The sequence below is a fragment of the Mercenaria mercenaria genome, chromosome 9, assembly GCF_021730395.1.
Source record: "Mercenaria mercenaria strain notata chromosome 9, MADL_Memer_1, whole genome shotgun sequence".
Lineage (NCBI taxonomy): Eukaryota > Metazoa > Mollusca > Bivalvia > Venerida > Veneridae > Mercenaria > Mercenaria mercenaria.
This window is the reverse complement of record NC_069369.1, coordinates 57,552,345-57,576,148: the sequence shown is the minus strand read 5'-3', so window position 1 is coordinate 57,576,148 and position 23,804 is coordinate 57,552,345. Positions and strand designations below refer to the sequence as shown.

General features: G+C 31.8%; 1 protein-coding gene across 1 annotated transcript; it reads right to left on the bottom strand.

Annotated features, from left to right (window-relative positions):
• Nucleotides 1-8,417: 8,417 nt before the first annotated feature.
• LOC123548010 (uncharacterized) lies at nucleotides 8,418-11,309 on the bottom strand. Its single transcript, XM_045335257.2, has 4 exons — nucleotides 11,240-11,309; nucleotides 10,145-10,359; nucleotides 9,569-9,670; nucleotides 8,418-9,143 (listed from the first exon to the last, which is right to left on the bottom strand). Exons 1-4 carry the CDS (start codon nucleotides 11,292-11,294, stop codon nucleotides 8,814-8,816), a joined length of 702 nt encoding a protein of 233 aa, XP_045191192.1. The 5' UTR covers nucleotides 11,295-11,309; the 3' UTR covers nucleotides 8,418-8,813.
• Nucleotides 11,310-23,804: the final 12,495 nt, after the last annotated feature.

Here is a 23,804-nt window from a genome sequence, read left to right as displayed (position 1 = left end):
AAAGAAACCTTGCGCTTATTAAGGTTGTAATTTTCTGCCAATTATTTTCTTATTTTCTAAAAATTAAAGTATGGAAGCGTTCAGGTATGATATTGCAACCTCTCTAATTTTGAAGTTTAGAGTGGATTTTAATTTTTACTTAAAATGTAAACTGTTCGCTTAAAAATGAGGAATATGTACACTTACCCGCCTGAATACAAATAAGACAAAATAAAGAAAGTATTGAACTCATATTTATTTTCAAGTATCTACTAATTACAAACGCTGGTAAGTGGTTATAATTTGAGAAAAAATATATAAATATACTTTTATACTGGTGTTTTCCTATATCACGCTTGTTTTACAAATCAGATAAAATTTAGAAAAAAGTAAAATCCACACAGGGGGCTACCCGTACTCTATAGATACAGAAAGTAATACAAACTGAAATAATACTTCCCGCTTTTGAATGTTTGTACCTTGTAACCCCTGAATGTCCTTTTGTCACTGTGTAATATCTTTGTTTCAATCTGCGTTACAAACTGTGACAGTATCTTACACTGCTCTATTGTTTTTACTTTATTGGTTCATTGCAAGTTAAAACCCTTTTGACGTATGCGTTAGTTTAGTCCCAGAGAACTAGTCTCATTTACCATTTGGCTACCGAATCCTAAAAAGTGGGAGTTGTAACAAGAAATTCAGATGACGGACAAATATGCGGAGGCTATTTTAGAAATCTAGGATATTTCAACTATTTCAATATTTAGTCTGAGGTGATTTAGTAAGAGAATTTAGGCGTTAGAAACATTTCTCATGAATGCCAGAACATAGGAACATATACTGTTACGCGTGGTGACAATAAAGTCATTGGCATCAATGTTTGCCAATTGAAGACTAGGGAAAAAATAATGGAAATGCTCTTTGATTGAACGATACTGAATAGTTTTGTACCAAACTAGAAGATAAATAACACTTTCATATCTAACAAAAATAACTGGATTATAAACTGAAACCTGGTTCCTTTTACTTCTAAAGTTACCGCTCGATTTCGTCCAAATCTTTATTTTTGTTTTACAATCAAATACCAACTCATAGAATTTTATTTCAATGGGTTTCGATAAAACAAAAAGGAATAACTGTTATGGGTTGTCAGTTTTCATCACGGACAAAAGTAGAACATGAATATTTCATTCACATACAACGATACAACACGAATGATATCATAGTGGGCAAAGCATTTCTTGTATCTAATACCAGAATGCATGTTTTCATAAAAATTACTTCCACCATGTTAACATTGATAATAAAAATCTGCTCTTAATAGCAATAATAATAGCTAGTGATATTTACGCGTAAACGACACCACGATTTTTTAAACAAAACTTGAGTTCAAATAAAACTTTATTCATTTTTATCCTAATGGAATTATACAAAACTGTAAATCCTTCTGAAATTATAGTGACTATTGACTCATACAATCTTGTGATATTTGAGATATCATTAAAACATTTAAAAAAAGGATGAATATCCATTAGGTAAAGCCTTGGTATGAAAATGTAGAACATTTGTACTGTACCAGAGAAGTATCAAAGTAATTATTATGATATATTACATAAATATAATGTAGAATTTGCAAAATAGTGCAGGAACTCAGTGTACAATGATAATTAACTCTAAATTCCATATCCAGTGATAGGCACATCGCCAGTACGATTGAACATATTGCTAGGTTTATGAACACGCTCTAGATTTCGATGTAGTTCCACTTTAATGACATGATTTTGCATCAAAAATTAATTTCTGTCCTTGTCAATATGTATACTTGAGTATATGTCTTACAGTTTAATGATAGGTTTTTCCGACCTTGAAATGAACAATAAATTATATGTATATAAAACAATATCAGGACTAGTATATTTCTGAAAGTACGTATACCATTTGTATCATTTTGACTTGAAACTAGATTGAACACAATGTGTAAATTGTATTGACTTTGTCAAACTCACGTATTAATTTTCAAATCGATCGAGTGAACAATTCATGTTTAATCACGCTTGACTTCAGATATGATAGCTCTTGTCACCAATTTTGAATGTTTCAAAACGTCCAAAATATGTCGTAGAAGAAGATATATAGCATCTCGAACAGTGCTACATTCTGCTGGCCCGTTGAAATAGATATGAACACTGACAGTACACTGCGATATGTCGATAGTGTCACCATATATGTCTTTGATATTGTACCACTTTTTCAGAATTCTGTTCCTCAAACGACCGGCAATCTTACTTGGGTAAGATAAGCAACAATCCTTAGCAGTAAGTGGAAGAGCAGAATCTAGATGATTCAATAAATTCGTCAGTGTAGCAATTTCCATGTATGTCTTTGTAATTGTCGAGCTAACATTCTGAAACAGATAAAATTTTCATATTTTGTGTTTATTATATTAAAGTTTTGTTTAGAGATATAAAATCTTTTATATCTAATGCTGCAAGCACTTTTAAACCTGTATAAATATGAAAAGAGTGCTATTTAAATATCATATAATAATAAAAAAACAAGGATGAATATCCAGCAGGACGTGCACAGTCAGCACACATAGACATACACACTCACAGACAGAGACAGTAACACAAACAATTATAAAAAAAATGCGCTGAAACACATATTAGAAAATTTATGAAAAGCTATGTGATTAAATTTTAAATTTCGTTCGAAATTAAAACCCTAACACGCTTGAAAATGTTTGGTTGAATTAAGGGTAGATTTATATAGTATTACTTAGATCTCGTTAAATCTACTTGACAAGTATATCAGATTAAAGAAAACAAAAGTGCAGGAAGTTATAATTAATCACGTTTTGATAGTTTGTATAGTTTGTAGAAATGGGTCATTTGGCTATTCTCCAATTTTTTATTATATATAAACACAGCAACAAAAGACAACAAATCTACACAGGCTGCCAAAATACTACAGATTTGTATTCTTACAAGACTTTCTCCTGCAGATGACTGTATCTTTATAACATCTTCTAACAGTTTCTCTTTTAACTTTCGTAACTGATGCTTGCATCTTATTTTTCTCTCCTGAAAAGAGAACAATATATAACACTACTGACATGTAACGCGTCAAAAATGAAAACGTTGCAGGCTTGGTTTGATTGAACCTTGATTGAAGGGCGGGTCCATGCAACGTTCCAATAGATATTTTATATAGAAAATCAACATTTCTCTTCTTTGCGAGTTCACAATTTAGCATGTATGTATCAATTTACAAGTGTGCTAAATTAATGTAAATCAATACCATTTATCATTAAGACTAAATCAATGAGTGTTTGTTTAAGATATTTTACTTTACGATCTAACTGATAAGTATGCTTGCTATGTACTTCCTGTAGACTGTGTATTTTATTGATTCAGTTAAGATTATGTTATGCAACTACAGTGTAATAAAATTATCCACTTTTATACAATCGGAAAATTCTATAGATATACTTACAATCGCCTTGATATTTCGTCTTATGTAAACAAGCACTTTTTCAGTTACATCAAGAATTTCCTTTAGTTCACTTCTACCATAATCGACTTTGATTCCCGTATTTTCTAGCGACGTTTTTGCTTGTTTGTCATTCGTTGGAAATCGACATGCGTTAAAATTGAAATGGTTTTCAATTCTTGGATTGTCAGTTGCACATTTTTTGCATTTATCTTGACCAATAGATCTTGTAAACACTGTAAGATGAAATTGCAACGAATTACACGTATGTACTGCTGTACGTTTTTGCTGACACAATTTTTATCCAATAACACAATTTCCTCATAATCACTGAATGTAATAATTTCGTTTGCTATATATATATATATATATATATATATATATATATATATATAAACATGTTTTTCTTTTAATATAACAAATACAAGTTAATAAAATATGTATCATGGAATAAAATGTCTAAATGATAATAATATCTAAGTAATGCATCTTATCAACTTAAACATTTAACTGTTCCAACGTTGAAATGATAAACTATTGGATAAAAGGTTAAATATAGCTAACTAATCTTGTTGTCTGTGATAATTTTATATAAGACATTACATCCAACGTCATTCTTTAATCACATCTGACTGATGCAGTAGAAGTGTTAGTTATTTACTCGAACAAGTTATGTATTAATATATTTGAATTGGTGCAGCCATATGAAGATAAAAATGAATTGTATACATTTTACTTTACGCTTAAAGCCAAAGTCCGGTATATTTTGTACATACATAGTTTATATAAATATATATTTAATTATATTTTACCTGGATCCGTAATACAGACAAGTAAAAAGACAAGCAATATGTTTAAACTAAAGGACAGTTTGCGCTGCATTTTCAGTCTCAAAGGTATCATGGAATAAAATGTCTAAATGATAATAATATATAAGTAAATAATAACGTTATTTTATACTTACAATTTTGGATTTTCTTTGATGAGGCAGAGGCTTTTGACTATGTTTCTGATGTTTCAAATGAAAACAAAAAATACCAGTGAAAAATATAATTCATTTAACGTTTTTATCCAATCGTATTCCACTTTAAAGCATATTTTATGTCTTTTACGAAGGTGTTTGAAAGAACGAAATATTTTAGTTATTCTTATCTTTCGTTCTGCTTGGTCAGCAACAGCGAATACAATGCTTTATAAAATAAAATGGAAAGCTTATACAGAGTGATTCCATTTTTGTAATATCATACAGCTGTTTGACATTCGTCAATTTGGGCTAATATCAGTGCTGATTGGCTGTACCTTCAAGCCTTCTGTTTATTCAGGCATTCTAATGTCTGTTTCTGTTCTACCCACCGTATGCGAAGTGGGTTCTTGTTTTGTACTTTACAACTTCCACCTGCATACTTTAAAAGACATATATATATGATTCAAAATTTGTTCATCGCCCATTAGGTAACAGCTGTCAGTGTGATTCTATCATATTCGTTCCTTTGTTAATGCACACGTGTTTTTAATCGCGGTGTTTTTGTTTTTACTTTATTCGCAGAACTGTATATTGCAGGACTTCAAATATGGTATGTTACGCAGAAGGAGGAATTGATCTAATTTCTTGGAAAGTTCAGAGTATAGAGCAGCAAATAAATGCTCGGATTTATTAAATGAAACAAACGATGTACCGTCACGAGCAGATACTCGAATGTTCGATAATTGGTCAGATATACAGCGGAATTGATCAGGAATTGTTTGTAACAGGTTTGAAACTATTTATTAAAGTACACATTTGCTTTCAAACAGTAGAAGGTAAAATAATTGTTTAGAATTTCAACAAAAGACTCGACCAGTCCAGTCTGTACGAGATTATGCGAGAACCTTAAGTAAACTGCTTTGCATACGATATCTTTTATATACATGGAATTATAATATGAGATCTCATTATTTAAATAAAATCCACAGCATATCATTGGAATGGAAGAGTATAATTCTACTATATGGGCGAATTTCTTATATGTGTGCATACCCATATGTAGATTAAATAATTATCACATCAAAATAGAAATCAGAAAAATATTAATTTTGCAAAGAAGACGAGTCCATTTAATAAATTGTTTAAAAACATCACTATTTTTATATGCCAAAACATACAACGTAGAGAGCATTATGCGAAATATAACTGAGCCGCGCCATGAGAAATCTAACATAGTGGCTTTGCGACCAGCACGGATCCTGACCAGCCTGCGCGGATCAATGCTGTTCGCTTTCAAAGCCTAAAGCAATTGGAGAAACCGTTAGCGAACAGCATGGATCCTGACCAGACTGCGCGGATGCGCAGGCTGGTCTGAATCCATGCTGGTCGGAAATGCACTATGTTGGTTTTCTCAAGGGGCGAAACCTATAGCAATTGGAGAAACCGTTAGCGAACAGCATGGATCCTGGCCTGGATCCATGCTTGTCGCAAATGCACTAGGTTGATTTTCTCATGGTGCGGCTCAACTCGTTTTACCACGTGGCTGAAACATTCCGGACTCTCAACAAAGAGATTGGTCAGTGAGTTAGATCACTTTAAATAGATGGACCATTAGTCCAGTTAAAGTGATATTTCAAAAATAAAACTATTATGAAAGTAAAATCGTTCTGCTTTTCGGGAAAAACAGAACGTTCACACGAAAGTTTTAAGCTAAAATATAATAAGCATCACCTGCTGAGAGAATTTGATTGTCAGATATTCCTGTTCCTGGTTTCGAGTTCTTTGTGGATATATTTCTGTAATATTTATGGAAAACGTAGATTATAAGACAAATTCTGCATACTAGTATTTGATAAGATCTCATTCTTGACCAGTTCGATTGGTTTAGACAAAACCTGTACTAGGTGCAAGCAGAGCGAACTACTATATACTTCATGCTATCAAGAATCGATAAATCATTCCTAATATAGACACATTTAAAATGATTTAGTTCGTCCTAAATAACATCTACAGAAAAAGCATGTTTCCGTTATAAAGATATGCTTTTTAATAGTACCATACTTTGACAAAAGGGTAAGCAAAAAGATGTCAGGCACGTATCTTGGTTAACCTAACCTGAGTTAACTTACAAAACTGACCCGTATTATCCTTGCAGTTTTGATGATGTTGAGAGCACCTATTTTAAAACAAATTCCGTCTGGATTTGATAACCCTGATACAAATGCCTTTCACAGTAGTACAGAAAAGAGAAAGCGTACTGGAAAGTGTAAAGCTACTTCTTGTATTTTAGTTATTTACCTAAATATCGATCTAATGATAGCTTTCACGAATTTTCCAAAATTTCATATAACATTCCTCTACCATGACAGGCGTAACGGTAATATTGAAATTTGATCCTGACATTTCGTTTAGGTAGAAAAAGGTTTGGTCAAAATGTTGTAGAGTGATTAAAATGTTTTGCAGACCGGGACGGTGCGATAGGCAATTAATAATCACACTAGGACATATATTTGTGACGTTGATATTTGTTGTGTTTTTGTCCCGACTTTTTTACCTTTAATAGAGCTTCCCTCGTTGTTCTGCTTTCTTCAAAGTCATTAGGGGCCTGTGTAAATTGTTTGTTATCTTTGTAATATTTCATAAATGTACTTGAGCAGTTCTGTTGCTTTTAATATCATGCTTTTTTATAACCACTATGTGTGTCAGGGATAACGTGTAACTTTGGAACTTGATAGGGGTCAAAAGTGAGGGTTGGTGCTCAAAATAAACAGTTTAAGACTATCCAGTTTCTGGATTACCACTTACCATTCTAAGCTGGTGCCAAACCAGTTTTCTTTTATATGACATGGTTTTTCTTATCGTGCGATTTTGCGTCTGTTAACAATTTACTATTGTAAAATCTTCCCTTGGGGGTTAGTAGAAAATAAATGTGGATACTTCAAAGCGTCGTTATGAAGAAAAAAATATTGTCAAAGTACTCTATGTATACCAGTTTTTTGATATTGCGGTATTTTGTAATTAAGTGATATTAAACATGTTTCGAAAAAATGAATCAGTCAAATAATCGTTAACATTAGTAAGCGAAGTTTTAGCTCCCTTTCATTTACGCAATTTATGAAGATATCTTATTTTCATTCTTACTTATGCGTAAAAAAACGGCTATGTGTACTCGATTTTACCTTTGTTAATTTTAAAATACTTTCTATAGTACAAAAGGTACAAATGAAAGCTACAAGTAGCCGTATTGACACATGGCGTTGTGTACTTTATCACTTCATGCACATATATAATTTAAACCCACTATTTTTATAGATTCAATTTCATGCGAAGCTTCTCAAAAATACCGCTCGGAGCAGGCTTAGTCCTGCTTTTGTTTTCAAAAGGAATTCAATTGCTTCATTTTTCAGACGGTTTTCATTTACTAAACTTAAAAGAACTTCTAATTTGATTTCTATAGTCTAAGCCATAGGGATATTATAAAAGCTTTTACTTGCTTTAGAAGTTAAATATTGACAGTAAAATAGGAATGTTTCTAACTAAAATTTTGAGGCATTGTCTGGAAGTTTGTAACGCTGACACAAGATATTCATTACTAAAATTGGATATGTATGTATATATGTAGTTATGCTATGTTAGCTTATATACGGTGAAATGATAGATAAAATACAAATTACTCTATGCTTTCACATACAGATACACCGAAAATCTTGACTATACATATTCATTAAAAATGCATTATCATGAACATTTCAAATGTAATAGTGAGGAAATAAATTATGAATACAGATGAGGTTAAATCAAGAGCAAACACATGACAGATAACCGTTTTTAGAATTAATTTATCATGTATTGTTCTTGCGTTTTTTAAAACTTGCATGTTGAAAGATATAACTATTCATTTGGTCATATGTATATTGTTTATAGTGTATGTCTGCTTATTACAGATTTAAGATAAAACGATAATCTTTTTATACATTCAGAGGCATTTATTGATATATCATAACAGTTCTGAACATAAGTGTAAACATTAAAAAATAACAAAAAAGATAGTGTAAGTTACATATTGCACAAGGAAAGTCACTCAGCGAGATAAATAGTTAAGATAATAAAGCACAAAACCTTTAAAAGCTATAATGTCTCTGACTCATTCAGTATAAACTGAATTGCTGTACTGACAAAAACAACAAATTAAAAGGGAGTGAAATAAGTTTTGATGAATTGATCAGTTAGAGATTTTTTACACAAATATTTATTAATTATATCAAAGGGTTTCTTTAAAAGGGGATTTATTTTTTTTTGTTTAGTAAACGTAAGATATACAGAAAACATGATGTGACAAATGCTTCACCCGTATCATTTATTACATTCTAATGATGACTCAAAATTGATCAAGCACTGATAGTGATTCGTTAAGTAAGGAACGTGCATCCCTAAACAGAATATAGATAATATCACGTAGGTCCTCACATCTTAAATCATTAGTGGTAAAGTCTTGAACACTGGCTTCGCAATGATTCTGATCAATTTGTTCTCCGCAGCTGTTCTGCACAATCCACCATTTGCCTAACAGCCTGTGTTTAAGCCTACGAAAATTCTCTGTGAAGGATAAGCAACATTCCTGTTTTGCTCTTACTGAATACAAACACCACAGTTTATGATGTAATCGTAGGAATTTTGCCATCTTCGTGTAAACAGTTGTTATTGAATTCTGTTAGAAAGAAAAACAACATTCATTACATGGTAACGTTAATTTGTACATGATATATAATAATTAGAATTAAAAGCACCAATTTCATAATGAAAATCAAATAAATGCCATAGATGAATAGCTGTTGAAATACAATATTTTGTATTAAATGCAAATGGAGTGACTCAACATATGGGACAAATATAAAATCTAACCAGTTAATATTCCACTGTCGGCGATATCAAAGTAAAGATAATAAGAATCGTTAGCCGATGTTAGACGATACATAATATATCTTAAATAAATTCAATAATCTTTTATTTGCTTGTTAAAATTTAGTAGTTAGTAACTTTTCAGCACTGAATATATATTGTATTTCGTTACACTAAGAAAGTTTCAGAAGTGTATATCTACACAAAAAATTATCATCTCAAACTTTCACATACAGCTCTTTCAAATTCATACGAGGTTTCTATGCGAAGGATATTTGTCAAGTTCTTTTGTTGTAGTTGTTGCAAACGATATTCACATCTGACGTGCTCTGCATTCTGTAAATACAAAAATACATGGTTAAACAAGCATGAGGTCATTTCTTTTATCGTCAACTACCGACAGTTATACGCACGTGTTTTGACTAAAATAAATGATCTTTAGACACATAGCATTATTACAATATTCTCGCACGTCACAGGATTGATTATCTTATTACCACTAAAAAGTTAAATGTTTGTTGAAACTTGAAACCTTTTGCGTAAGAAACAGATAAATGGTGTATAGATCAACTTTATGCATCGAGGCGTGTCTGCACATTTAGCTCATAACAACACTGCGGTTAATACCGAAGATACCGGATAAGTCACGCCTCACTGCAAGTCACGCCTCACTAATTGACGTTGAATTATACACAGCATTTGTATTTCTTCTAACATTATACTGTTGATTTTTCTCTTAGAAGAAATTACAAAATTGATAAACTACGCTAATATATTTTATGTATTACTTAGATAGCTTCTCATACTTACAAAATTTGACATTTCATCTTGTAAACCATCGCTCATTTCCAGGGTTATTCTTCTCAAATTATTTTTGAAGCCACTATCTAAGTTACAATCTGTATTTCCTACATAAAATGTCGTGTGAGGATGTATTGGATCTGAACAGAGATTGTAGTGAAAATTAGCATCTGAAGGAGGACATGTCCAGTGATGTGTCCGGTTACTCGTCAGCGATGAAGTGGCTGAAAGTAAAACTTCAAAATAGAAAGCTAGTTCACATTATTTCTCACAATTTCTCTGTGTGTCCATACTTTTTCACATTTAAAATTTAGAGTATTTTACGCGTTTGCATCTTCCAAATATTTCTATATAAAAGGCTAGTTTTAACAATGTTAATGAACTTTTTTATATCATACAGAGCTAATGAACTTTTTATATCATACAGAGCTTTTTTTATATCATACAGAGCTTATGAACTTTTTATATCAAACAGAACTAATGAACTGTTTTATATAATACATAGCTTTTTATATCATACAGGGCTAGTGAACTTTTCTATATCATGCAGAGCTAATGAACTCTTTTATATCATACAGAACTAATGAACTGTTTAATATCAAATAGAGCTTTTTTATATCATGCAGAGCTAATGAACTTTTTTATATCATACAGAGCTTATGAACGTTTTTTATATCATACAGAACTAATGAATTGTTTTATATCATACAGGGCTTTCTTATATCATACAGAGCTATTGAACTTTTCTATATCATGCAGAGCTAATGAACTTTTCTATATCATGCAGAGCTAATGATGTCTTTTTTTATATCATACAGAGCTAGAACAGTTAACAACGTATTTACATATGATAACAGCTTTGGTACTTACTTGAGAATAAACGTTACCTTTAAGTTATTTACTGGGGACACTCTTTTTATATTTTATATAATTATGCAAAGTTGAAATGTTCCGCACAGAAGTTGATAAATATGTACATATATATCTTATCACAACATAATCCATATTTAACAGTACGTTACATAAAATAAAATAAAATTGAAAAATTAAAGAAAAAGAATCTTATTTTGATAAGACTTATAAAAAACTGATTGTGTAGCTTACTATGTTGAATGATCGTAAACAGCAATATAAGTATACAAAAGCCGTAGTCGTTCATTTTTTTTAAATTTTCTCAACGTATACAACACGAGAAACAAAATATAATTAACAAGTCTATTAGGGAGCTTTTATATACAGTTACTACTCACAGGATTTTCAGCATGTAATTCCATTTTAAGATTTTCTACAAAGGCTTTCCTGCCAGTGTTTCCAGTTGCTTTCTGTTGATTCACTCCTAATATTGTATATTTCAACATGTCAATGATCTGTTTATAATACAAAAAGTATATGGGTAGACACTTCTCTTTCAGTCTTCCTTAGATTAGCAAATAGGAATTGTTGTACAAGGTTGAATGACAGATATCAACGCCCTTTTATTTATTATCAGAAAGTTAATCTGGTTTTGTTTTAACTGGTTTTGTCTTTATTTCAAACCGATATCTGACCCGAGGTTTAACCTAGATGTTTATAAGATAATATTGAAATGAAAACAATCAGTCAAGTCCTACATACTGTTTCGTATCTTCCTTTTAATGGCACATGACTCTTAAGATAGTGCTGACTGTCGTGTCGGTGATTTTTTATGCAAAGCTAATGATGAAGTGTGCAAACAGAAAAAAAACAACATTTGTCTATTGTAGTACCTTAAGGGGATTTATTGATAGGTAAAAACCTCAAGTGCATGTGATTTGTGTCGGCGGACAAAATTCCATCGAATTTGGAAAAAAAAAAGAAATGTACACGGTGACCATCGTCTGTTAACAAACATAATAAATTATGTATATTGAGACACAGAATAAATACTAAGGATTTTGACTTAATGTGTTTATTCCCGTATAAAAAATGAAAGATGAAGACTTAGAGTGTTATATCAAAATATTGCCGACAATGGAATGTACAGTTTTAAAATACCACGCTCATAAAATATCATTGCAAGAAACTGCCATTAACATACATGTATAAAATAACCGAAGAAAAATATGTAATTCAGTTATTTAGTAAACTGTGACATATCTTTATAGTGAACATCTTAGTATGTTTTTAAATCTAAGCAAGCAGGAATTTATTGATCCTTTCTGCACTTGCTTGAATTAACGAAAAGTAATTGATCAAGCTGATTTCAGCACCACTGACAAAAAGACCTCATTTATTACAACAATACTTTTACCGAGCTTCAAGATTACGAGCGACATCTAACGCCATTTTTAAAAATTTAAGACGTTATATTTGTACCGGGTGCTTTTTTGTTTAATCTGAAAGTTATTATCAGAGGTCCATGTTCTTTAGCGACATCACCGGAAATGTTAAGTTTATAAAGTGTAAGAACATGATTATAAAAGACACTTAAAGAAGTGGACAAGTGCTATCTTTTTTGAAAAATACAAGTAGGGTAATTAGTATTCCTGAAGTAAGTTACCAAATGCTAGTTTGTAACTGTAGAGTTTTGGCATTTCTTCTTTCCTGTGATGAAATCATGATCTGAAATCAATGAGAAACTTAGGTGTGGCCACTTCCCGTTTTCATTATATATGCTGTTCAGTTAGATACAAATCAGAAAACAAAACAAATAACCTTATTTTCTTGTAGCTGTCATAAATAATTATTCCTATGTCTTAGTGCATAACAACCATCAGTTGACAGATGAAATAATTATATGCATTTTCTTTATCTTATTGTGTTTTTCAGCTATACAATTGTTTCTAATTCTGTATCAGTTATATAGAAAAATAAAAATATCGTAGTGTGCGTGTGTCAGTGTCAGCTTCTGCCAATTCGTAGATGTAGTATGTCTTATTTTTGACCTTGCGCCCATGCATGTGTAATTGTAATCATGGCAACACAATAGAACTTGTTTTGTGGTGGGTCTTCAATATTTGTAATATTGTATTTGCTATAAAAATCTCGAACAGCATCCTGTTACATAGCTTTCGTTTGTGTAATAAGTTAAATATTTTTTGTTACATTTCTTACCGTTTAATTAACTTGTTGATTGCATGTACAAAACCAATTGATATAGTGAAAGCATTCATGTTTTGCGAAATAAAAGCTAATGATAAACTCTTACGTACCATCCCCACTCCTGTAACTCTATCTTGTCTTCTCTGTCAGACACTTTTTTGTAGTATGTAAAATACATGTAATATGTATCTACCAGAAAAATCGGTTAATTTTAATGTAAATCTTATGCAAAATACGGTCGCTACTGTCCCGACAAAAACAAAAGGAACTATTTTATAAAAAAAAACTTAATATGTACGGTTGAAAGTTCACTACAGTCAAAACGACTGTATTCGGAGGTCTGGCTAAAAGCCATAAACTATTACTAAACATTTCATCCATTCTGTATATTGAATCCATGTTTAAAATGAGTTTCGTTTGCTAATTTGATCACGGAGCCGCTTTTTGTTATAATAACCTACATACAATTTCTATAAATGAAATTATATTGTAATGGAATATACATTACTTGCTATAGTATTACAATTACTCGTCGTGAAAAAAATAATTCTGTTGGGAATAAGGAATCACATGAGTTACAGGTCAAATACAATAGAAACAGCCATTTACAAACCTAATTTCATGAAAATAACTATGTTAGAGGGTGTTATGTTATCGTTTCGTTATAAATATACAGTTACCGGTTCATCAGAAATGCAAAGCCATTTTCATTTACTATTTTTCATTAATGAGAGAGAAACTAATAGAACTGGAAAAGCTAGTTAGCCTTTTGAACATTTTTAGAACTAGTCTTTACAAATGTTAAGAAAAAGATTTCTGTCAGTATTATAGTATTTGAAAAAATCTTTATGAATTAGAGTAATTATAATTGCAATCTTTCAAATTTTCACCTCAAAGGACAAATAGTTTATGGTGAGTCAAGTGTTCATATCTATACCATATGGAGGGATATTTATCTCTTGGTTTGTCAATTAAGTTTGGTTGAAAAATACCTTTTTATGTAACATAATATCTGATTTCAAGTATCCGTTGATTGCGTTGATACGTATTTTTTCTAATGAGTAATTAATGATTAATACGGTCCAAGCATTTATTTATTTTATTTATTTTGTTGGGTTTAACGTCGCACCGACACAGTTATTGGTCATATGGCGACTTTCCAGCTTTTATGGTGGAGGAAGACCCCAGGTGCCCCTCCGTGCATTATTTCATCACGAGCGGGCACCTGGGTAGTACCACCAACCTTCCGTAAGCCAGCTGTATGGCTTCCTCACATAAAGAATTCAATGCCCCGAGTGAGGCTCGAACCCACATCAATGAGGAGCAAGTGATTTGAAGTCAGCGACATTAACCACTCGGTCACGGAGGCCCCGATGGTCTAAGCAGCGGCTAACATATATACTATATAAGTTGTACATCACAGTTTACTGAAGACCTTTAAGCCTGCAACTTGAATTTTAGTGTTGCTTTTTTACCAAGTTGCGTGCAAACATCTGTCATATCTATACTTTGTATGACGACTATACGAGGTGTCAGCAACAAAATATATCTAGAGATGAAATTCAATATTTATTATTAAAACAAATAACATAGTTGTTTGTAAAATAAATTTAAACGATATTATTTCCAAAAGGTTATACTGCAATATTTTCAGCCTTCATGCTTGAATAACTGCGCTTGTCTTTTCTTATAAAGTATCTTACCGCAATTTATGAATTTATTGGGTCGACATCTGACTGGCGTGTAGTTTATCCAGCCGATAAAACTGACAGACTACTTCTTCCGTGTACAGCAGGCAATATAAACTGGGTCCTGATTTCAATGAACGCGACTATCGTTCAAATGTTTTACCATTCTCAGACAACAGCCTTGGTAAAAATTAAGTAATATTCCATTCTTTTCTATTCTACCTCGATACGGGACGCTGTTTAGAGCCTCATTGGATATGTTTCTCCGAATTTCTAACTTTCGAAAAGACAGTAACCTAATATTTTTATAGATCCTAGGTACAAATTTACCTTTCTGTTATGCATAAGTTTAAGAAAGAGACACATTGAAATTACAAAATAGTAGTTAAAGAACACGTTATGATAGATAACTGTCAGTTTTATTGGCTGGATAAACATCTCCGTTGGTGGTCCCATGATATAGAATGAACTCCCCTACGAAATCAGAAATCGCAAAACTCTAAACTAATTTAAAAACACCTTAAACTGTAACTTTTAAATGAAACTATGTAAACAATCTCGCTTTAAATTTTTTCAATTAATCTACTCTAGTTCCCGAATCAAACTTAATTTTTATATTTTCCATACCTGCTGGTATAGGCTGTATGGGTAAAGGAAATGAGTAGTATTTTTGTTTTTAAATAATAAATGATGGCAACATCAACCAGGGGGTATGAACCTCTATATGCAGCCCGTCCGGGTGTACCATGTAAGGCTTTAAGCACTATATCCGGCAATATGGGTAAGATAGCCTCAGGGGGAAGGGTGCGGTCACGACTGTTTGTTTCCTTATTTCCTGATTTATGCATTCCATTTCTCTGACCCCCACCATCCACAATATCATTGTGTATACTGTTCATTCTTCCTACTCATGAGTTCTCAGACATTGTAATTTTCACGAAAAGTCATTCTTATATACTCGTACATTTATAAAAAGTATTCACTATTCTCTACACATCTTCTTTTGATTGTTTTTTACTAAGTTTAATTAGTGACATTGCTTTCTTCTCTTCTTATCTAATTAGTTATGTATAATTCATATGACAATTCTGTAAAAACATTTTTTGTCCTTCTTATTTGTTTTTCTTTTTTTTCTTTCTTATTTTTTTTCTCTCTTAAAGTGTAATAACATTGCAATGTTCACATTTTCATATCATGTGGTATTATTTTCTTTAGTACATTTTTGTTATTGCATATGTGACATACTAACAATATTTCTTTAAAAGTAACCCAAGGCTTTCCCCTACTTTTCTCACATAAGAGTGTTTAGGGTTTTGGTGCGCGAATTACAAATAACATTAAATTTTATTCTTTCACCACTTGTACATAATTTTATCATATTTTAATTTCTGTTCATTGTGCTATATACAGTTTTTGCCACTTAGAATTATTTTTTTCATATCCGTAATGAAGATGATATCAAAACATTTCATGTTAAACTAACGTGAATGGAAAACGAAAGAAAACGAAACAATTTGGAAAACACACCTTTTCCTGTTGTAATGGAATTGCTTAAAATAATGCATTGAAGGAAACACTGGGTCTTCCTGCACCATTAAAGTATAACTGAAACTGCCTGTGTCAAGATAAATAAAAACGCAACGAAACAAGAAGTGATGCCTACTAAAATGTGAGACTTCACGAATTTATACCGTATATGTGTACATTTAATGAATGGAGGGTGTTAAATATTTTTCTTGCTTTTCGACTGGGCATGACATTACAAGTTAGCACTTGGTAATAATACTTAATTTAACGAGTACATCAGTTTTCATACTGACACATGATAATGATCTATTTTGCATGTTTGATGATAAAATGTAATTTAACCATATGTTTGATCATGAGTGCTTAAACTCAAAGTGAGATTTTTTCCCAAGATACTGATGTGATGTTTTTTAATAGAGTTAGTTTGTTGGTAATATTTTAAGTGGTCTTTGTTTCGCATATTCATAGCATTTCCCTCGCCAGCCCTTCCCAAACACATTCAGTTTCGTCTTTGCTATAATAATGCTTTAATTGCATAGTTACTCTTGAGGTTCTTGAAGGCTTATACTGCCTTTGTTTATTATATGACCACTACATGTTTTGTAATAAATATAAAATACGTACATTTCGTGTTAAATCCAATTTATAGTATTTGTTTATCCATTTATTTGCCAAAGGTTTAAATATAGCTAAACCTTGTAGAAAATATTATCAAATCCATCGTTTATAATTACTTCCCTTAATGCCCCGCCCTGCAGAGTTCATTTTTAGCTCGACTATTCAAAGAATAGTGCGTCGGCGTCGGCGTCAGCGTCCCAATTAGGTTAAGTTTTTGTAATGTAAGCTGGTATCTCAGTAACCACTTGCGGAAATGGATTGAAACTTCACACACTTATTCACTGTGACAAACTTACATTGCATAGGTTCCATAACTCTATTTTGCTTTTTTACAAAATTATGTCCCTTTTTTGACTTAGAATTTTTGGTTAAGGTTTTGTATGTAAGCTGGTATCTCAGTACCCACTAATGGGAATGGATTGAAACTTCACACACTTGTTCACTGCCATCATCTGACATGCACTAAGCAGGTCCCATAACTCTACTTTGCATTTTCTCAAAATTATGCCGCCTTTTCGACTTAGCAGTTTTTGGTTAAGCTTATGAATGTAAGCTGGTATCTCAGTATCCACTAATGGGAATGGGTTGAAACTTAACACACTTGGTCACTGTCATGATCTTACATGCACTGTGCAGGTCCCATAACTCTACTTAGCATTCTTTTCAAAATTATGCCCCCTTTTCGACTTGGCAGTTTTTGGTTAAGTTTTTTTTTATGTAAGCTGGTATCTCAGTACCCACTAATCGGAATGGATTCAAACTTTACACACTTTTCCACTGTCATGAGCTGATAAGCACTGTGCAGGTTCCATAACCTTGTTTCCCACTTTTACAAAATTATGCCCCTTTTTCGACTTTTGTATTCGTTCAATTGACAAGGCTGTTGAATAGTCGACCGTTGCTGTCCTCCGTCAGCTCTTGTTATTATTGAAAGAAGTAATTCTTATACCACGTAGTTATGCAAATATCTATTTAATAGCTGCTTTGTTTATAACATAAAATAAAAACGTTATGGAATATTATATATACTGCTTTTACATGTTGATATTAAATAGATTATAATTAACGCAAGGCATCATTAAGATATTTCAGTTCAAAGCCTGTTTTGCACATGCTATATCATTAACTATCAACAGCTATTCTAAATGTTTTAGTCCATTATTCATCATTTATGTTAATGTCTATAAAACAGCCCAATAATATACTGTTAAATATGGAATGAAACAGTAAAATATAAAAAATGGCCACGTATTTAATTGATAAGGTGGTGGTTTGCATGTGGAACAATTGTTTTGAACTTCTGAACGAGAGTATTGTTTTTCTCGTATTGTTTTTCTCATTATCTGTCGATAAACATCACACTGTAACTGAAATATATCTTATAATCTGCATCGTTTTTTTTCCCCTTTTTGTTATCCTGTCTCCTATAGTAAAAATACTTTTAAATTTATGGTTTATATAATGTTTTACCTTCATTGTTATAATGAGATTATGGCTGGTCCTTTACATGTTCTGTCAACTAAACAGTGTTGATGCTTTTTTTTATAAACAGTTTATCAGTCTATATAATGGAAGCATAGAATGCAACAAAGCAAAATAATAACAGACCCGGTGTGAGTGTGTCAGTTTGTGAGAGGTCACGAAGTGTGCAACAGCATTAACACCATCCCCTACTAGCAAAAATACTATAGTAAAATTTAATGTTATCCATCAGAAAATACAAGAACAGTTTAATAACTACAAAAGTGTTATAGAAAGTTAATTCAACCACCAAAATTTTGCTATTGACCTAAAAGATAAAATAATGAAAGGGTAACACGAAGATGATATAAAAGCATTTAATGTTAGATTAACATGAATGAAAAACGAGAATACAAAACAGAATGGAAAAAAAACACACCTTATTACTGTACAAAATGTTAGCATGCAAGGCTGTAATAGAACTGATTGAAATAATGCACTGAACCCTTGTGACTCCATTCACTATTACAGCTGAAACAAAACAGACTATAACCCGAACTGTCTGTGTCAGGGTGACTAAAATCCAGATACTTACGTGGGTTGCGCAATAAATACGAAGGCTGGTGCTACAACTTTCATCCGCTTTATGTTTAAATCTAAAAAACTTGTACCGTTATTACCAGCAACATGTCCGCTTGCAACTGTATTTAAAAAAAAAAAAAGAATGACATCAAACAGTTCAAAACTAGGGTTTTTCAATAATCATAGCAACGCGCTAACGGCCAAGTCGGCGTTTTGACGTCTTAAATGTAAAAACATCAGTAACTTCAAATTAAATTACATGTCTTTTTACAAAAGAAAATCACGCCAACATCGTGCATATATCTTCATCATGTCTCTGTAGAATTTAAGGTAAATTGGAAATCCAGTTTAAATAAACAATTTTTTTATCTAGGGCAGTCATACGTGGTCTTACATAAAAATGACGTCACAAAAACATCTAAAAATCTGAGCGTAACATTAAGTAGTACAAAATCTTTGGAATACAAAGACCCGTAACTTTTAAATTACTGTAAAAAACAAGACTTTTAAGTTGACCTATCTTAACAAATAGCTCAATCATCCATTAGCACATGTTTCAGTTAAATGTATATTTTACATTAACCAAGAGTGATATCTTGTTGAAAATGAATGTTCTAATTCACACTGAATTTTCGAATTAGAGTTTTAGTTGACCTATCTCAAAAGATCAGCCATTAGCAATAATTTTAAAATCTTGATAAGGCATAATACACTATAAATAGATTGCTTTATGATTTTCAAGTGAAATGAAAAACAAAAGAAATCAAATATCTACATGCTTCAGTTAAATGCATATTTTACATAAACCAAGAATAGTATTTTGTTGAAAAGGAATATTCTTATTCTTCATATAATACACTGAGTTTTAATTATCGAAATCGTTCAAAATGTTTTCAATAGATTTGAAAATATAATTCAGTTAATTACGACAAAGTTGACGTTATGATGACGTCGCTGACGTGGGCCACACAGCCACACTTACTTAAACAAATTATAATAGCACCAACATACTAGAGACACAATGTTGCAAAATTATACAAATTACAGACCAGTTTATTGGCTAGTTTTGAATTTATGGCATCAGGCTATTTATTGAATGACTCTTGTACTTATGTGTAAGACTCCTTGATGTCATGCTGTGTAAATTTTGATATATAGGATGGAAAATGTTCAAAGTAGTAAACTTTATTTTTATTATAGTTCCAGTAAACACTACATGTTACTGAGATATCTCTTATAACCAGCATTTGCTTATTATAAGTTCGTTTGTCCTAGTGTATGACACTCTTTTTATTTTTTCTCCTTCATCCTATACTGAGGTTGTGGTTAATACAGCATTTTACCTTCATTGTAATAATGAGATTATGACTGACGACAATATTTTCAATCTCCTTTCCATTTCCTGCCAACTGAACAATGTAAAGATTCTATAATATGTCTGTATAATAAACATCTATAAGAAGATCATATGGAAGTACAGAACACAACAAAGCAAAAAATAAAGCTGACTCGGTTTGAATGAGTCTGTTCGTAAGAGGTAATGAGGTGCGCAACAACCCTCACGGCCCTAGCACCGGCTTAAGCGGAATAGTGTTATAGTAAATCAAATGTTATCCACATTTCCAAACGACAAGAAATTATAACAACACTGAATCCAAGTCAGTATATAAACCATTTCAATGTTTGTACTTACAGAAAAATCTATATATTTAGTTTATTTACACAGCAATAGTTGATCTATATATTTACAATTATTATCAATAGTTGTTACTACAACACAGACTAGGAAAAACGTTCGGAAAAATGGGCAATGGTATCCGGTATGTACGAGGTATCATTGATCACAATTATGTATATTTATGAGTTACTGTAGCATTGATGTCTGTTCATAGGAACTTATTCCTTTTTACTTATTTGCATATGTCAGAATATATTCTTAGATTTGTTGAACTCATGTAATGTCTAAATACATTAAGTTCTAACGATACGTTATACATGTACGGCTACGACAGTTAAAATGTAAATCGCAATTCGGAGACTCGATACCTCACACACCGGCCAAAATCGAATCAAGTGAATGAAGCTTAGCAGAAAACTTTATGAACTGTTAAATATTTTGCCAGAAAACGAAATTTATATATGAATACGAGTTGTTTCGCATTTTTATCTATTGAAGTCTCAATTTCAGAAAACCACACATATGAACGTAAAAACATTCTGTACACAGTTCAAGTGCATGTGATGACTGGTTAAACGAAACAGAAACAGCGATTTGCGTTCTAAAAATTATTGAAATAACAATGTTGGGCTCCATGTGGTTCTGGGCCGTTCTTAGTATGAAAAGAATTGGAACCATTGTCTTACCCTTGCATGATCATACGAGGCGATAATAGGGTCTTAACACTTGGTTTTGCGGTAACTCTGTGATTCCAGCAGGTATGCCAATTTTGATACCATAACTCGTGTTTTTATTTCGATGTAAATGAGATGTGGAACCACAATTTGTAGTCCTGTTTGGCGCCATATAACTTATACTGTGTTTGTGCGCCGTAAAACCCAAACACATATTAAATAAATACACAATGTTGGGGAATACAACTTTTGTCTTGTTACATATTTGTATCTTATTGTCAGTTCGAATGATCTAAATATGAAATATTCTCTTTTTTTCGTACCAATTTAAAACGAGTACCGTTAAATGAAATATCTACTACGCGTGAATGAAATTATTGTTTCAAGAAATATACGTTAAAATCACCCGTCAATCACATAATTACAATGTAGTCAAAAATCTTAAACATTCAAAAAGATAAGATAATTATTCATAAAAGAATGTCTATCTATAATAATGTCATTTTATTTTTTCAACCTGTTAAGCATAGCTACATTTTGCCGTTCTTTAACCATTATATGACATATCATTGGGATTGGGACTTCTTGGCTATTCCATGTTCAAAATACAAATATCTTAGTCAGAAGATTTCGATTTTATATGGAAGAGAATTTTTACCGCAACACATTGCTGTTGTTTTTTTTCCCATCAGAAAGTCTGCTGTCATTTCTAAATGGCAATATTATATTACGTTTAAGTTCTTAAAAATATCAGCGATATCTATTATTTGTGCGAATGTATTTCGTTTTTACTTTTGTGAAATACCTTTGTTATTTCTCCACATTTAGCTATTACATCAGTTTGGAATTAAAAAAAATCACCTGACGTCAAATTCTTTAGTCATAAAACGCAAATACACATGTATATATCCAGCTAATGTAAGTGTTCCTCTAAAATGTGATATCGTCAACCGATAGTATGTCGTTACCTAAACTACTTAAACAACGTGAAACTGATGTGTCTTTAAAAGATGTCTTTTGATAAAACTAAAACAATACAACTCGGTTATAATAAAAAAACTCGTATGGGTCAGAATGGGTCAGAAAAAAGTGTTCGTTATATCCGAGATACATGTTCTTTATAAATGAACTGTATCACGAACAACGGGCCTTGGAAAACTGTGATTATTTTTAGTTGCTGTGTTATCGGCAGTAAAATGTTACTTATTTTTTCATATTCGAATTCATTATAAATTTTCATTAATTTAGTTCGGATCTTTTATTCCAAAACAGATTTTTTTTTATTTTGTTCGGTTAGTTCTTCACCCCGTGTGATCAGTATTTGAAAGAGACCTTGACTAATTGCAATTTGATAATTTCGGATTTGTATTCAGATGATTATCACTTATCATTAAGATGACCATCCACATCCAGTACAACGGCGTAGCAACGACGTTGGCAGCGCTGTAATGCTCAGTTTTTCTTGAAAAATGAAGTAAATTATTTTTAGTTCAAAATAATTTGTATTATTCAAAATTACTTGATCATAAAACAAATATAATTAGCAGGGTGACTCAGAGTTCAATAGTTCATAAAATATGGGTAGGTGGGACAGGCATTGCAGACAAGTCACGCATTTAGCAAAGAATTTATAATTAGTTATCATCCCCTCCCAACGTACATAGAAAGGGTGAACGGTTGGTTTTCTCTACCCGTGATTAGTTTTGTCTCCTGGCAAGTTTTTACTTCCAAGTTTTTGAACACAAAATAGGGGGAAAGAACATAACCAGATTCCCTCCTCCCCTCCTCTCGCCTGCTTACTTCACCCAGGCGTTGTACACAAAAGATTGGAGAAAAATTTCTTCCCTGCCCTCCCAATCCCAGTTTTTATGGCCACTTGTTTTGTGGCCCTCTTAGCAAATCTTATTATGTTCATGCACATTTAAAACCATATAAATACACTTCTTCTTTTACACAATCTATAAAAACTGTCATAAGAACTTCTTAACTTTTCAAAACATTTTTGTCTTGCACACCCTATACTTTGCTCATCAGAATATCTATGCAAAATACAAACTTAGGATAGTTCTGCACGTTTGGATTAAACCTTGATTTTTTTAAAACTTTGAGTAATGTCTTGCATATTCGGGAAAAAAAGATATATTTGCATACTTCATTTTTCTAGATTGTTTTGAGAAATTTTGACCTCAAGGTATATAATGGGGGTCTGTTTCGATGATACTTACGCAAAAAGATAGAACATAGATTTAAATTTTACGTCCATGGTGTGTTCAAATTTCTGTACATAATAATTTATATTAATTGATCAAAATTATGGCACTATCGTAGAGAATGGAATTTAACTAGCTCTTTTCGAAAGGGTAACGGTCACACATTTTACT